The sequence below is a fragment of the Balaenoptera acutorostrata genome, chromosome 16 (assembly GCF_949987535.1).
Source record: "Balaenoptera acutorostrata chromosome 16, mBalAcu1.1, whole genome shotgun sequence".
Classification (NCBI taxonomy): domain Eukaryota; kingdom Metazoa; phylum Chordata; class Mammalia; order Artiodactyla; family Balaenopteridae; genus Balaenoptera; species Balaenoptera acutorostrata.
This window is the reverse complement of record NC_080079.1, coordinates 423889-438274: the sequence shown is the minus strand read 5'-3', so window position 1 is coordinate 438274 and position 14386 is coordinate 423889. Positions and strand designations below refer to the sequence as shown.

The 14386-nt window shown below is 55.5% G+C and overlaps 1 protein-coding gene across 3 annotated transcripts in view; it reads left to right on the top strand.

The window, feature by feature from the left end:
• KNDC1 (kinase non-catalytic C-lobe domain containing 1) overlaps nucleotides 1-14386 on the top strand; it is a 57371-nt gene that overhangs the window by 20535 nt on the left and 22450 nt on the right. For all 3 annotated transcript variants that reach the window (XM_057531602.1, XM_057531603.1, XM_057531604.1), the window contains exons 4-13: nucleotides 8-154; nucleotides 478-595; nucleotides 1828-2510; nucleotides 4439-4553; nucleotides 5378-5449; nucleotides 5542-5603; nucleotides 12022-12180; nucleotides 12738-12815; nucleotides 13398-13491; nucleotides 14224-14386. In XM_057531602.1, the coding sequence (XP_057387585.1) occupies nucleotides 8-154; nucleotides 478-595; nucleotides 1828-2510; nucleotides 4439-4553; nucleotides 5378-5449; nucleotides 5542-5603; nucleotides 12022-12180; nucleotides 12738-12815; nucleotides 13398-13491; nucleotides 14224-14386 (1691 nt within the window). The remainder of the gene's footprint in view (nucleotides 1-7; nucleotides 155-477; nucleotides 596-1827; nucleotides 2511-4438; nucleotides 4554-5377; nucleotides 5450-5541; nucleotides 5604-12021; nucleotides 12181-12737; nucleotides 12816-13397; nucleotides 13492-14223) is intronic.

Sequence of the window (14386 nt, the reverse complement as noted above, 5' to 3'; positions counted from 1 at the left end):
GCCGCAGGCTCACATCTACTCCCTGGGGGCCACGCTGAAGGCAGCCCTCGACTATGTGACGGAGCCCGAGCCCCAGCCCAGGCTGAGCCGGGAGCTGGAAGCGCTGCTGGGCCAGATGCAGGCCGAGGACCCCGGGGACCGGCCCGACCTGCAGGTAAGCGCGAAGGCAGCCCCCGCTTCCCACGGGCGCGGCCCGGAGCCCCACGCGCCCCCGGCCAGCGCGCACGCACAGCCGGCACGCACACGCGGGCCCCCGCCCGCCCGTCCCCCGGGCTCCCGACTTCTTTACATTTTTGCGACGAACGGCGTGCATTATGACTGTCACGGGCAGGACAGAATCCGCTGGTTTCACGAGGCAGATTCTGCCCCGCGGGGATCACGAAGCCCAGGACGCCCCGCTTCGCGATCCCGGCGCCTAGAGCGGCGGGGGGGCGGCGGGGGCCGGGGGGCGGGGCTGAGCGCTGGCTCCGGTCACAGACCATCATCGCGCTGTGCGAGGAGAAGATGCAGCTCGCGTCCTCCTGCCGCCTGTGCCAGAGCCTCTCGGCCGCCGGGAGGAGGGTGCTTTCCATCGAGTCCTTCGCGGCGTTTCAAGGTAAGCGCACAGGTGGGCGAGCCGCACACGCGCCCAGGCATGTGCGCGCCCTCACACATGCACACATGGGTGTGCACAAGCATTAACACGCTCACGTACACACATGTTCGTGCCGGCGTACTCACCGTGCAGGCCACCCACGCTGACATGCACGCGGATGCAGACAGGTCACATGTGCTCCCACAGCACACATGGAAACATACACGCATGTGCAAACTTGGACACACCTAGACTATTAACTCACACAGCAAGCACACCCCCGTGCACACGCAGCACACGCCCAGTTTCCCACACGCACAAACACATCTGCACACGTGCACACACTCACCCGCTCTGACCCACAATTGGAGGTGAGAGGCAGGTCATGTGGGAAGTGCCTGCCCTCAGGACTGGTCACCTCTGTCCTCTTCTGTGGGCGTTGGGGACATGGACGCAGCACCGCCTGTCTGGTGGCCACTTACTTCCCGGCCACACAAGCTGTTGCTGAAGCATCTGGATTTTCATGGCTCACAAGGCATAATCTCGGGTGGCACTTTGAACAAATGCCAGCGTCTGCTCTGCGCTGTGCTCGCAGCAGGGAGCCTGGAGGGTCCTGAGGGGAGGTGTGGAGCCTCTGGGGGCGGCAGGGCCCCTCCCCCAGCCAAGCGAGCGGCATTTCCCACCAAGTTGGCATTTGTGACACTGCAGCACCAGGCCCGCTGGCGGCTCTAACATCAGGGAGGGCATTAACACTGAGAGAGGCTCCGTCGAGGGGGCTGCAGGCCACGGGGAGGGGAGGGCGTGTGTCTCTAGAGGGGTTCACACAGACACGTGTGTGTGGAAGATTGTACGTCAGGACGAGCTGGGGCTGCTGCCGGATTTAATTTATTCCTTTGGGGAGTATCACTTGTGTAATTGTAATAGCAAAACGATGTGCTCTTTGGATGAGCTAATTAGGCCTCAGGAAACCCCTTCTGGAAGCTCATCCTGGGCTGGGCGGCGGGGGCCCGGGGAGCCTTCGGAGACTCGTTACTTAGCCAAGATGGTGTGATTAAGGAAGCAGATGAGGACGTTTCTGGGCCAGTCCTGAGGCAAGGGGTGGGGGGCCTGGGAGGCCCCGTGCTCTCTGTGATGGGTGGGGTCCAGGGGTCCTGCAGGAGTGGGTGCCTTGGTGGCCGTGAGCGCGGGGATTGCAGGGGGAGGCCCATCCTGGCCGTGGCCCTCGGCTGTAATCACGTCTTGCTTTTGCCCAGATGTCAGTGAGATCACCTGGAGGGAGAGACTAGCTCCAAAAAGCGTGGGGCCCAGGAGGCAGCCAGGGGACTGCTCCGTGGACCCAGCGGCCCTGCCTGCCCTGGAGAGCCGGCCCCCGAGCCCTGCCGGAGAAGGCCTGGAGCACCCAGGGACCCCGCCCTCCAAGGCTCCGCTGTCAGCCCCTGTGAAAAACGGAGAAAGCCCGGGCCAGGAGGGGCTGGTCCCCGAGAGGCTGGCCTGCCTCCTCCTGGACGCCCAGCGGCCCCTGGGGGACCCGGACAGAGGCTTCCTGGAGAGGAGCCGCCTGAGGAAGGTGCAGACGCTGCCCCGGCTGCCGCCCTGCGGCCCCGAGGCCGGCGCCCTCTGCCTGTCGCTGACCAGCACGAAAACCCAGCCGCCGGCACCAGAATTCTTCCCTCCAGACCCCAGGAAGCCCTTTCCGGAGGGGAAAAATGGCCTTACCAGCTTCCAGGCACAGCCCGAATCCAGACTGTGGCCGGAGCGAGACGCCGAGCTCCGGCGCGGCGGGGACAGGGGGGCGCATGGCCGGGGCCCCACGGAAGAAAGCCCCCCGCCTGGTTCCAAGGGCCCTCGCGATGCCGGCAGAGACCCAGGGACTCCCGAGCCTGATGACGGGACTGCGGACAGAGCCGGGGAGCCGGGCGGAGCAGCCCTGGAGCAGGTGGGTGACCGTGTCCCGCGGGGCCCGGGAGGGGCCTGCGTGCACATGCACCCGCGTGCAGACGCACCCACGCACGCGCGCCCTCCGCAGGCTTGGGTTCTTGAGTAAGAAGTAAGTCGCTCCCCTAAGGTGGGTCCCTGTGAGCGTCTTGGGATGAAGTCACCTGGTGTTGGGTGGCCCCGACACACGTGCGTCTGTGGGGCAGTGCCGACTCCACCAGCTTCATTCCCACTATGCTTTGCTGACCCAGAGGTCAAAGGGGAGGGCAGACTCTGAGTTACATTTTTATTTATATCCTGATAAGCAAGCACCTGAGGGTAATTTACTTGAAAAATATGGTTACTTTAAAATGAAAGTCCATCCTGGAGACCCCAGCGCGCTGACACGTGCTCGATGCCCACGTGCTGTCCGCTCAGCCCACACCATCTCCACTGGCCTCCCCATGTCCACCCACACGACCACACTCGTGTACACAGAGCGCCCAGACACCGAGGTAAAAACCTCAGGCCTGAGCCCAGGGCTCTGCTCGCCTTCAAATGCCCACCAGCCTCACAGACAGCCCACCTCCCGGATGGGTAAACTGAGGCTTGGGGCCGCCATGAGGAGGGTGGGCGGTCGCTGAAGGGCACAGCTGATTGGGAGCCCAGCCATGGTCTTAACCACCAGGCTTCCTTGCCCCAAAGGCTCAAGGGATCAGGGCCCACCAGACCTCGGCCCCCACACAGGTCACAACCCGTCAGGTGTCAGGGCTGGTCCAGAGTCGGGGACCCAGATCTCCTCTGGAGAGCACGTCCTGGGTGCAAAGCTGGCTGCTGCAACCCCACAGGCAGCAGGAGGCTTGGGGGGCCCTGTGCCCCAGAACCTGGGCCGCTGGCCAGGCACAGGCTGGATGAGGCAGGGAGGGAAGTCTCCGGACCGAGGCAGCTACACCCTGGGCGCGGAGGGGGGTCCAGGAGGGGTGAAGACACTGCCTCTGGAACCTTCCTCTGAGCATCGACTTCTGTGTCCAAGCGGGCGGTTGTACTCCCAGCTCTTCCCGTGGCCGCAAAGCAGAGAACTCCCTTCCAGCTGAACTCATTCTTCTGACTCTGGGACTTTAATGGCGGGGGGGCGGGCGGTGCGAGGGAAGGGGGACCCATAACATAAAATTTACCATCTTAACCATTTCAAGTGTACAGGACAGTGGCATTAGGTACATTCACACTGTTGTGCAACCATGACCATCATCCATCCCTGGAACTTTCTCATCATCCCAGACTGAAACTATGTCCCCATTAAACACCCCATCCCCTCCCCCCCGGCCCTGATAACCTCTAATCTATTTTCTGTCTCTATGGGTGTGACTACTCTCAGTCTTTGATAGAAGAGGAATCATACAGTGTTTGTCCCTTTGTGACTAGCTTATCTCACTGACCACAGTGTCCTCAGGCTTCATCTATGTTGTAGCTGTGTCAGAATTCCCTTCCTTTTTAAGGCTGAATAACATCCATCGTATGGATGGACCACGTAATGCTTATCCATCCATCCACCGATGGCACTTGGGTTGCTTGCACGTGTTAGCGCTCGTGAATCATGCTGCTTTGAACATGGGTGTGCAAATGCGTCTTCAAGACCCTGCTTTTAAGGGGAATTGCTGGGTCAGATGGTAATCCTGCGTCTGATTCTTTGAGGAGCCTCTGTGCTGTTTTCCACGTCGTTGCACCGTTTTATGCTCCCACCGGCCGTGCACAGGTGCTGGTTTCTCCACGTGCACCGCCAGCACCTGCAGTGCTGACGTGGGGACTCTCCCAGCCCGTCCTGCCAGGAGTGCACTGCGTGGGGCAGACCCCGCGTGTCTGAGGTGGTCCTTGCCCTGTCGCCTTCCTCCGTGCATCCCTCTGAGGTGCCCACACGCTGAATGTGGCTCCTCCCCCCGCCCCCCCCCACAGGGCGTCTCCCTGCAGGACCTCCTGTCTAAGCTGGGCCGGCCCTTCAAGGAGTATGAGCTCTGGGCTCTGTCCCACGCGTGCCTCAGCACCCTGCGGACGCACGGCCAGCACCCAGGTGACGCCCTCCCATGGGTCCTCATCCAGCCCGCCAACCCCCAGCATGTCCGGGCCAGGACCCGGGGCCACACGGGGCCTCTGTCGCCCGTGCGGGCTGTGTGGACAGCCTGGGGCCGGGTGGCAGTGTCCACCCTGTGAGCCGGGGGCGGCCTGGGGTATCCACTCTGGTCCCAGGACCAAGGGGGTCAGAGGGCAGCTTAAAACGTGGGCCTCCTCCTGCTGAGGAGGGGCAGGAGCTGTGTGGTGGCCCTGGCCCACACCGTCTCAGCAGGGGCGACGCTGTCCCCAAGGAGACGAAGATTGGCTGGAGCGGGGGGGGCGGGCAGGTCCTCGGACGCTAGACTGGTTTGTGGCCCCTGAAGCTCAGCCCTACCAGGCAGAGTGACCGGTCTCCGGCCCCACGGTGGTTCTACCAGGGCAGGGGCGCTGCTCTCTGGCCTCCCTCGGGTCCTGTGAGCCTCAGACCTGTGGGTACAAACGCTGGCACCCAGCCTCCCCCGGGACCCCTCCCAGGGCCGCGCTCAGCGGGTGGGTCACGTCCCTCTGTCCCCCTCCTCTTCCCGCAGCTCCTGTGCCCCAGGGCTGGCTCAGATGGCCCTTCTGTGGCCTGTCGCCCCGGGCCTCTGGGAAAGGGAACCAGCACTTGGCCCCTGTGCTGTGTCCAGTGAGGGCCCCAGCGTCCCCGCACTCCCTGGGTGGCTTGGGAGCCCGTGGGGTGGCTGAGAGAGGGGGCTGCCCCACGACCGTGGCTCTGCCGGCCCTGAGGGGGACCAGGTCCCCCAGTGAGTCTACAGCCGCCCTGACCCTCGCCTTCCCTTGCAGCCTACCTGTGTCTGGACTCCGTGCTGGTGGCCGAGGATGGAGCTGTGCTTTTCGGGCCACCTCCCGCCAGCGGTGCGTAAGTGGGCCCCCCCCGGGGGCTGTGCTCTTGTTCCGACAGCCAAGGCTGAAGGAAAGCTCAGTGGGTTTGGGGTTTTCTCTCTCAGGTGCTTACAACTCGTTCTTTCTGGCTCCCGAGGTCGCAGAGCAAAAGCTGATGACTGAAAAGGTACCTGGGCCCTCCCCACCCCTTCCCGTGGCCCCCTACCCCACTCCGTGGTGCCCACGCCCTCCGTCCAGAGAGCCTGAGAGGGGGAGGGGGTGGGGAGAGGATGGGCCCAGCATCAGGACTCAGCGGAGTCAAGGCGACCCCCCCAACGCAGCCCCCGCGTCCAGAGCCCGGCTCTGCAGGGGCCTCCCAGAGGGTGACAGGGGTGACATCTGAGCCTGGACTTCAGCTCCAGGCAGCACTCACAAGACCCCACGGCTGAACTTTCAGGGATGTGTGCCAGATGCTTGTCAAACACAGCTTCAATTGTACAGACTTAAAATCAGGTAAATTATATGCAGAACCAAGGTAGAACTTCTGCTTTCGGGGACATGGGGGAGACGTAAGTTCCCTGCCCCCCAACAAAGCACGCCGTTCTGAAAGCTGGCATGTGAGGACAGGAAGGCCAGGGCCCTGGGCCCGGGGAGTGACGGTCCTAAGAGTCCCGGGTATCCTTCCTGCCTCACACGTGAAGGATGAGGAAGCACATCTGGGAAACACCAGCGGACACAGCAGAAGCCCAGTGGAAGCCCGCATGCTGGAGCCAGAGCACCAGGACAAAGGGAGGGCGGCTCACCCAGGCCAGGTGCTGTCGGAAAAGGCTGAGCATCCAGCCTGTGACGAGGACCCCTGCCCATCAGTGAGACGTGCCCCTCCCGGGGTGGGAGTGTCAGTCAGAGGAGGCCTCAGGAGGAGTTGGGACTTTCACCATCACCCAGCAGTGACAAGGCAACCTCCCCTCAAAAAAAAAAAAAAAATCACTAAAAATGAAATACTTAGATGTAAGTCTAACAAAGCATGTACAGGACTCATATGCTGAAAACTAAAAAAGAGGTAAAGTCTCAACTCAGTAATCTAAGCACCCACCTCAAGAACCAAGAAAAAGAAGAGTGAAATAGACCCAAAGCAGAAAGAAGGAAACAGTGAAGCTGAGAGCAGGACTCAATGAAACGAAAACAGAAAAACAGTAGAGAAAACCAATGAAATGAAGGGCTGGTTCTTGGAAGAGACCAGTAATATTAACAAACTTCTAGCAAAACTGACAAAGCAAAAAGAAGGAAGACACAAATTACCAATGTCAGGAATGACTCAGGGGACATCCCTGCAGACCCTGCAGACATCAAAAGGATAATGGAATACCACAAACAACTCCCTGCGCATAAATTCAATGACTTAGATGAAATGGACCAAATCTTCAAAAAACATAAACTACAACTCACCCAAGATGAAACAGACCTTTGAATAGCTCCATAACTGTTGAGGAGATTGAATTTGTAATTTTTAAACTCTCAAAAATAAATCTCTAGGCCAAGATGTTTTCACTGGGGTGGTATACCAAATGTTTAAAGAAGAATTAATACCAATTCTACACAGTCTTTTCCAGAAAACAGAAGTGAACACTTCCCAATCCATTTGATGAAGCCTAATATTACCCTGATACCAAAACCAGATAAAGATAGTACAAAAAATATGTATATAGGTCAATATCCCTCATGAATATAAAGGCAAAAATCCTTAACAAAATATATGCAAATAGAATTCACTAAGATATAAAAACAATTATACACCATAAACAACTGGGGGTTATTCCAGGGACATAAGGCTGGTTCAGTATTTGAAAACCAATCAGTGTAGTCCAACATATTAACCAGCTAAAGAAGAAAAATCCCATGATCACATTAATTGATGCAGAAAAAGCATTTGACAAAATTTAACACCCATTTATTAAAAAAAAAAAACTCAGAAAAATAGAAATAGAAGAAACTTCCTCAACTTAATAAAGATCATCTACCAAAAAAACTGTACAGTTAACATCATACTTAGTGGAAAGACTAAATGCTTTCCCCCTAAGATAAAGAACAAAGCAAGGATGCCCACTCTCACCACCCTATTCAACATTGTACTGGAAGTTCTAGCCACTACAATAAGGCAAGAAAAGCAGGTAAAAAGCATAAAGACCAGGAAGGAAGAAATAATACTGTTTGCAGACGACATAACTGTCGACATAGAAAATTCCAAGGAATTCCAAAGAATCTACCAAAAAAAGCCTCCCAGAACTTAGAATTGAGTTTTGAAAGGTCACAGGATATAAGATAAACATTCAAAAATCAATTGTATTTCTATATACTAGCAATGACCATGTGGACACCAAAATTAAAAACACAGTACATTTACAATCACTCCCAAAAAAATGAAATACTTAGATGTGAATCTAACAAAGCATGTACAGAACTTATATGCTAAAGACTACAAAAGGCTGATGAAAAAAATATATCAAAGAAAATCTTTGGAATGGAGGGCTAGGCAAAAAGCTTTTATACTTGACACCAAAAGCACTATCCATAAAGTTTTCCACAAAAGGAAAAGTGGATAAATTGAACTTCATCAAAATTTAAAACTGGCCAAGTGGCATTTATTCCATGTATGGATTGCTGACTTAACAATTGAAAGTCAATGTAATACATCACATGGACTAAAGAAGAAAAATCATAACAATAGGTGCTAAGCTTTTGACAAAATTTAGCACCCATTCATAATAAAAACTCTCAGCAAACTTGGAATAGAGGGAAATTTCCTCAACTTGAATATCTACAAAAAAGCCAACAGGTAGCATAAGTAATGGTGAGAAATTAGATGCTTTCCCCCTAAGATTGGGAAAAAGGCAAGAATGTCCCCTCTCATCACTCCTATTCAACATCGTATTGGAAGTCCTAGCTAATGCAGTAAGACAAGAAAAGAAAAGAAAATGGATGTAGATTGAGAAGGAAGAAATAAGACTGTCTTTGTTCACAGGTGACATGATTGTCTAAGTAGGAAATCCCAAAGAATCAACAAATCTCCTGGAACTAATAAGCAGTTGTAGCAAGACTGTAGATAGAAGATTAAAATACAAATGTCAATTGCTTTCCTGTTTACCAGCAATGAACAATTGGAATGTGAAATTAAAAATACAATACCAGGGCTTCCCTGGTGGCGCAGTGGTTAAGAATCCGCCTGCCAGTGCAGGGGATATGGGTTCGAGCCCTGGTCCGGGAAGATCCCACATGCCGTGGAGCAACTAAGCCTGTGTGCCACAACTACTGAGCCCGCATGCTATAACTACTGAAGCCCACGCACCTAGAGCCCGTGCTCTGCAACAAGAGAAGCCACCACAATGAGAAGCCCACGCACCGCAATGAAGAGTAGCCCCCACTCACCGCAACTAGAGAAAGCCCGCGCACAGCAATGAAGACCCAATGCGGCCATAAATAAATAAATAAATAAATTTAAAAAAATAATAATAAAAAGTAAAAAAAAAAAAAATACAATACCAGGGACTTCCCTGCTGGTCCAGTGATAAAGAATCCACCTTCCAACGCAGGGGACACAAGTTCGATCCCTGGTCGGGGAACTAAGATCCCACATACCCCGGGGCAACAAATCCTGCACTCCACAACTACTAAGCTTGCACGCCTCAGCTAGAGCCTGCATGCTGCAAACTACAGAGCCCACGTGCCCTGGAGCCTGCGCGCCACAACTAGAGAGAAAAAACCCACACACCACAACTAGCAAGAAGCCCACGCACAGAAATGAAAGATCCCGCATGCCACAACTAAGACCAGACACAGCCATTTTAAAAATAATTAATTAATTAATTATTTTTTGAAAATACCATTTATGTTAGCACCAAAAAAATTACTTATGTATAAAATTTAATAAAATGTGTATAAGATTCATATGAGGAAAACTGTAAAATTCTGATGAGAGAAACCGAAAAAGATCTAAATAAATGGAGAGATAGTCCATGTTCATGGATTGGAAGACTCAATATTATTAAGATGTCAGTTCTTCCCAATTTGATCTATAGATTCAATGCAATTTCAATGAAAATCCCAGCAAGTTATTTTGTTGATGTCAACAAACTGATTCTTAGGTTTTTATGTAGAGGCAAAAGACGCAGCATAGCCAACACAATATTGAAGGAGAAGAACAAAGTCAGAGGACTGACACTACCCAGTTCTAAAACTTACTGTAAGCCACAGTAATCAAGTGTGGTTTCCGCAAAAGAAAAGACAAAAAAATAAATGGAACAAAGTAGCCCAGAAATAAACCCACACAAATACAGTTAACTGGTCTTTGACAGAGGAGCAAAGGCAATCGTTGGAGAAAAGACGGTCTGCTCAACAAGTGGTGCTGTAACAACAGGACATCCACAGGCCAAAGAAAACCTTTACACAGACCTTGTTGCACTTTTCACAAAAATTAACTCAAAATGGAACATAGGCCTAAAAGTAAATTCAAAGCTATAAAACTTCTAGAAAATAACATAGGAGAAAATCTAGGCAACGAGTTTTCAGATACCACACCAAAAGCATGATCTATGAAAGAAACAATCGATGTTAAGATTTCATTAAAATTAAATGCTTAATTTTAATGCTGTGCTCTGTAAAAGACACAGTTAAGAGAATGAGAAGACAAGCCACAGATGGGAGAACTATTTGCAAAACACATATCTGATAAAGGACTTGTATCCCAAATATGCCAAAAGCTCTTAGAAGTGAAGAGTAAGAAAACAAATAACCCAATTAAAAAGTGGGCAAAAGATCTGAACAGACACCTCACCAAAGAAGGTATCAGATGGCAAATAAGCACGTGAAAGGTATTCCATTTCATGTGGCATTCGGGAAATGCAAATTAAAACCATGAGCTACCACTACACACTTATTAGAAAGGCTAAAATCCAAAACACTGACAATACCAAATGCTAGCGAGGATGTGGAGCGACAGGAACCCTCATCCACTGCTGAGGGGGATGCAAGATGGTGCAGCCCTTAGGAAGACAGTTTGCTGGTTTCCTGCAAAACTAAACATGCAACGACCATACAACCCAGAAATTGCACGCATAAGACATTCTTCCTAGAGAAATGAAACTTATGTTCACACAAAGTCCTGGACACGAATGTTTATGGCAATTCTATTTGCAGTAGCTACAACCTGGAAACAGCTCAGATGTCTTTCAGTGGGTGGTACGTCCACACCGCAGAGCAGCAGTGGGAGGCACGGAGTGTTGATGAGACGACCACCGCATGCTGGGGCCGCGAGAAGAAGGCAGCTCCGGAAGGTTGCCTATCGTGTGATTCCATTTAGATGAAATGATGAAATTAAGAAATGGAGAACAGATGAGTAGTTGCCAGCGACTAAGTTGGGAGGGGACAGGCCGGATCCTGGTGATGGAAATGTCCTGCATCTCCCAGCGTCCACGCCAGGGAGCAGGTTGTGATGCCACACTACAGCCTTGTAAGACGTCACTGTGGTGGGGAGCTGGGTGAAAGGTACGTGGGGTCCCTCTGGATTATTTCCTACAACTGTGTGTGAATCTACAATTACCTCAAAGTAAAAAGCTTAATTTTTTTAAAGGTTGATAAATACTCAAAACTGAGAATTTCCTAATGATTTGCTATAGTTGACTGTTATCTGTGCTCTTGGGCGGGAGCCCTGTAGGAAGGGGGCCCCCCCATCCCTCCCCCTCCCCGGCTCACTGGCACCAACTTGGCAGCTTGGAGCTGGCCACGCGGGAGTCTTCACACCGTGGAAATCAGCAAATGCTGAACTCAGGGCTTGATTCGTTGTTTTGTCAATTGACTAGACTTGACGTAACGGAGGAAACATGAACAACACAATTAAACTGAAAAGTGTGTCAGGTCTGTACAAAAGCTCTGGGAAATACTCCTTTGGCGATTCAGCCACTGTTACCGGACTCAACACAGATGTCAGCTGTGTCTCTGGTTTCACTTTCTTTCACTTTTCGAGAGAAACAAAGGTATCAGCCACGTGTACGTCGGAACCACGTGTTGGTCACAGGTCGATTGCAGATACAAGAGTAGGGTAAAAATCAGGGAAAGCATTCGGGGAGAAGCCGTTGACTCCATGGAACTTACAGGGAAGAGCATCGCCCTTTTCGTGATTATTTTCAAGCGCGTGCGACACATCCTTTTTATCAGCAAATTTTAGAATAAACCTCTCTGTGTACCAAGAGGCCTGGGTTTTTGTTCAGAGAGCCTGTCCGTAGCCATTTAGCAGCACAGCACGGTTTCTGGGGGACTCCTGGCCTCAGGCTCCCTGAGATGCCACCTTCACCCTCGTGGAGAGAGAGCTGGGAAGGTCCAGCCGGGGCCCCAGGTCGTCCTGGTCACACTGAGACTGAAAGGCCTGTGGGTACTTGTTAACCATGCAGATTCCCAGGCCAGGCCCCCGGGTTCCGGCTCAGGGTCTGCGGTGGGGCCTCCAGGTTCTGCGGAAGCTCCCAGCCCTGGGGGACGGTGCCCGGGCGCGCCCCTGGCGGGGCCCGAGCGGGGGCAGGTCTGCTGAGCCAGCCGGCCGTCCGCCCTCCTCCACCCAGGCGTCTGTGTACTGCGTGGCCGCGGTCCTGTGGACAGCAGCCAAGTTCAGCGTCCCCCGAGACCACAAGCTGGCCCTGCCACGCAGGCTCAAGACCCTCCTCCTGCACATGGCCAGACGCAGCGCCCAGGAGCGGCCATCCGCGGCCGAGGCCATCGAGGTAACTGCGCCGCGGGGGGGGCCCAGCTCAAGATCCAGGGCCCGGGACACGGGTTCTTGTTTCTGGGCAGGTCAGTGCTGTTGGACGGGGAAGGACATGGCTTCATTTGTGGATGGGCGGCGGGGGGTCTCTGCTGCTCAGCGCCGGCCTTGCCCCCAGATGGTCCTGTGTCTCCGGTGCATCCACTGGCCGGAGAGTGGCTGGGGATGTCCTGGACCCGAGCGCTGACCCCTGACCCCCTGAAGCGCGTCCCCCACATGCCCGACTTGCCCGCACTCCTCTGCGGGTCCCCCAGGCTGGTCAGGGGCAGCCCCGTCGTTCCGTGGCTTCCCAGCTCAGGACAGCCAGGAAGGACAGCTAGAGACTCTGAATTTCATCCCAGGCCCCCGAGGCTGGGGTGCACGTGGCTCTCCCCAAGAAGGGGGGCCGTGGGGTCCTCCTGGAGAGAAGCCCCCGGGCCGCCGGGCTGCCACCGCACACTCCATCGGGCTCCGCTGCGGGAGTGAAGCGGGCCGGCGCCCCAGGCGTGCTGGACGCTGGCCCGTGCTTGCTTTCAGACCTGCAGCGGTTACCTCCTGCACAGAGGCATGGACAGCAGAAAGATCCTAGCCCACCTGAGGGCATCGACCTGCACGGTAAGCTGGGCACCGCGGAGACCCCGCAGGCCCTTTATCCGCCCCTGGGGCCGCGGAGGTGAGGCCCCTTGCTCTTCCCTGTTTACTGAATAGATGCGTGGAGACTCTAGGGCGGAAGGCAAAGCACTCTTCATCCTCCTGACGTAACTTTCCTTGGCTTGTTCCACCGCGAACGAGCTCACAGAGCAGCCCCTCCCGCAGGCCCACACCCTGGTCTCTGTTGACCCCTGGCAGGTGCGGGCGGGGGCGCACCCTGGGGGTCCCGCCGAGGGACCCGCAGCGCCTGTCGGCGTCCTGCCGTGCTGACCGGCCGGGGCCCCGTCGGGCAATGACAGGGTCTCTCGGATGTAGACAGGAGCACACAGCAACTTTGGGGAGTGTGGGTTCTGGCGGTCTTCCCACGCCCCGGAAACCCACCGTAACCCTGCTGCACTGGGAAGCCCCGCGCCCCAGGGGCTCCCGCTCCAGAGAAACAGGCCTGCGCGTCAGCACAGGTGGGGGGCTCGCGCCACGGGGGTCTCTCTGCACCCCCGGGGCCTTGCGCCCGTCCCGACCGGGAGCTGTCATGTCCTTCTGCCCCAGGTTTGCCAGGAGGAAGAGACCATCGGTCTGCAAAACGCGTTCTCGGTGGTTGAACTGAGCCCCAGCACAGCAGCTGCGCCCAGGCCCGGCTCAGGTGGGCCCCGGGACCGGCCCGTCCCCCCCGCCCCTGCCCTGCAGGCCCCTCGCCCCTCACTACCCCCCTGCTGCCGTCCCCCCAGAGGCTGCCTCCGGGAATCCAGCCCCGAGTGGACGCCACCTCTGGACGTGGCCGGGACCTCAGGCAGCGTGCCCGCAGCTGGCCCCCGGCCGCCCTGCTCTGGGCTCCCGCCGGCCCCTCTGGCCCCGGCCTCTCAGGCCTCGCTCGGGTCAGCCCTCCCGTCTCACCAGCAGCCAGAGCAGGCGACTCGCCTCCACTCCCGCGCCCCACAGATGACCCAGCTCTTGTCTTGCCCTGTCTGCGCCTCAGTGGCACCCACCCGCCCCCTGCTGCCTACGAAGACCCTTCCCCACAGGCCCGTCCAAGCCTCCGGTCTGTGGCTGGGTTTTCTGGCCTCTTCCATCACTCCAGCCCCCCACCGAGCACCGCACCCCCTCCCTCCCTGCTCAGGGCAGCCCTGGACTCCAGGCCCCTCCCTCAGGCCTCTCCCTGGAGTCTCCCTTCCTCCCAGAGCCCCTGAGGCTTCCTGGGCCCTTCAAGTCAGCACCCCACTAAGGCCAGCATCCACCAAGGCCTGTGCCCCACTAAGGCCAGTACCAACTAAGGCCAGTACACAGCTAAAGCCAGTACCCACTAAGGCCAGTACCCACTAAGGCCAGTACCCGCTAAGGCCGGCACCCACCCTGCTCACCCCGTGTTTGTCTCCAGGCTTCATGCAGGTCAGCAGTGACAGCATGCTGGTGGCCGTGCAGGGGCCGGTGCCCGGTCAACCCTCCTGCCTCCAAGGGGCCACGTTGCTGCCAGAGGCGTTCTCCTCCCCGGCCACTCACTTCAGGCCCATCGTCCTCGCTGCCAATGCCAGTGTCGCCAG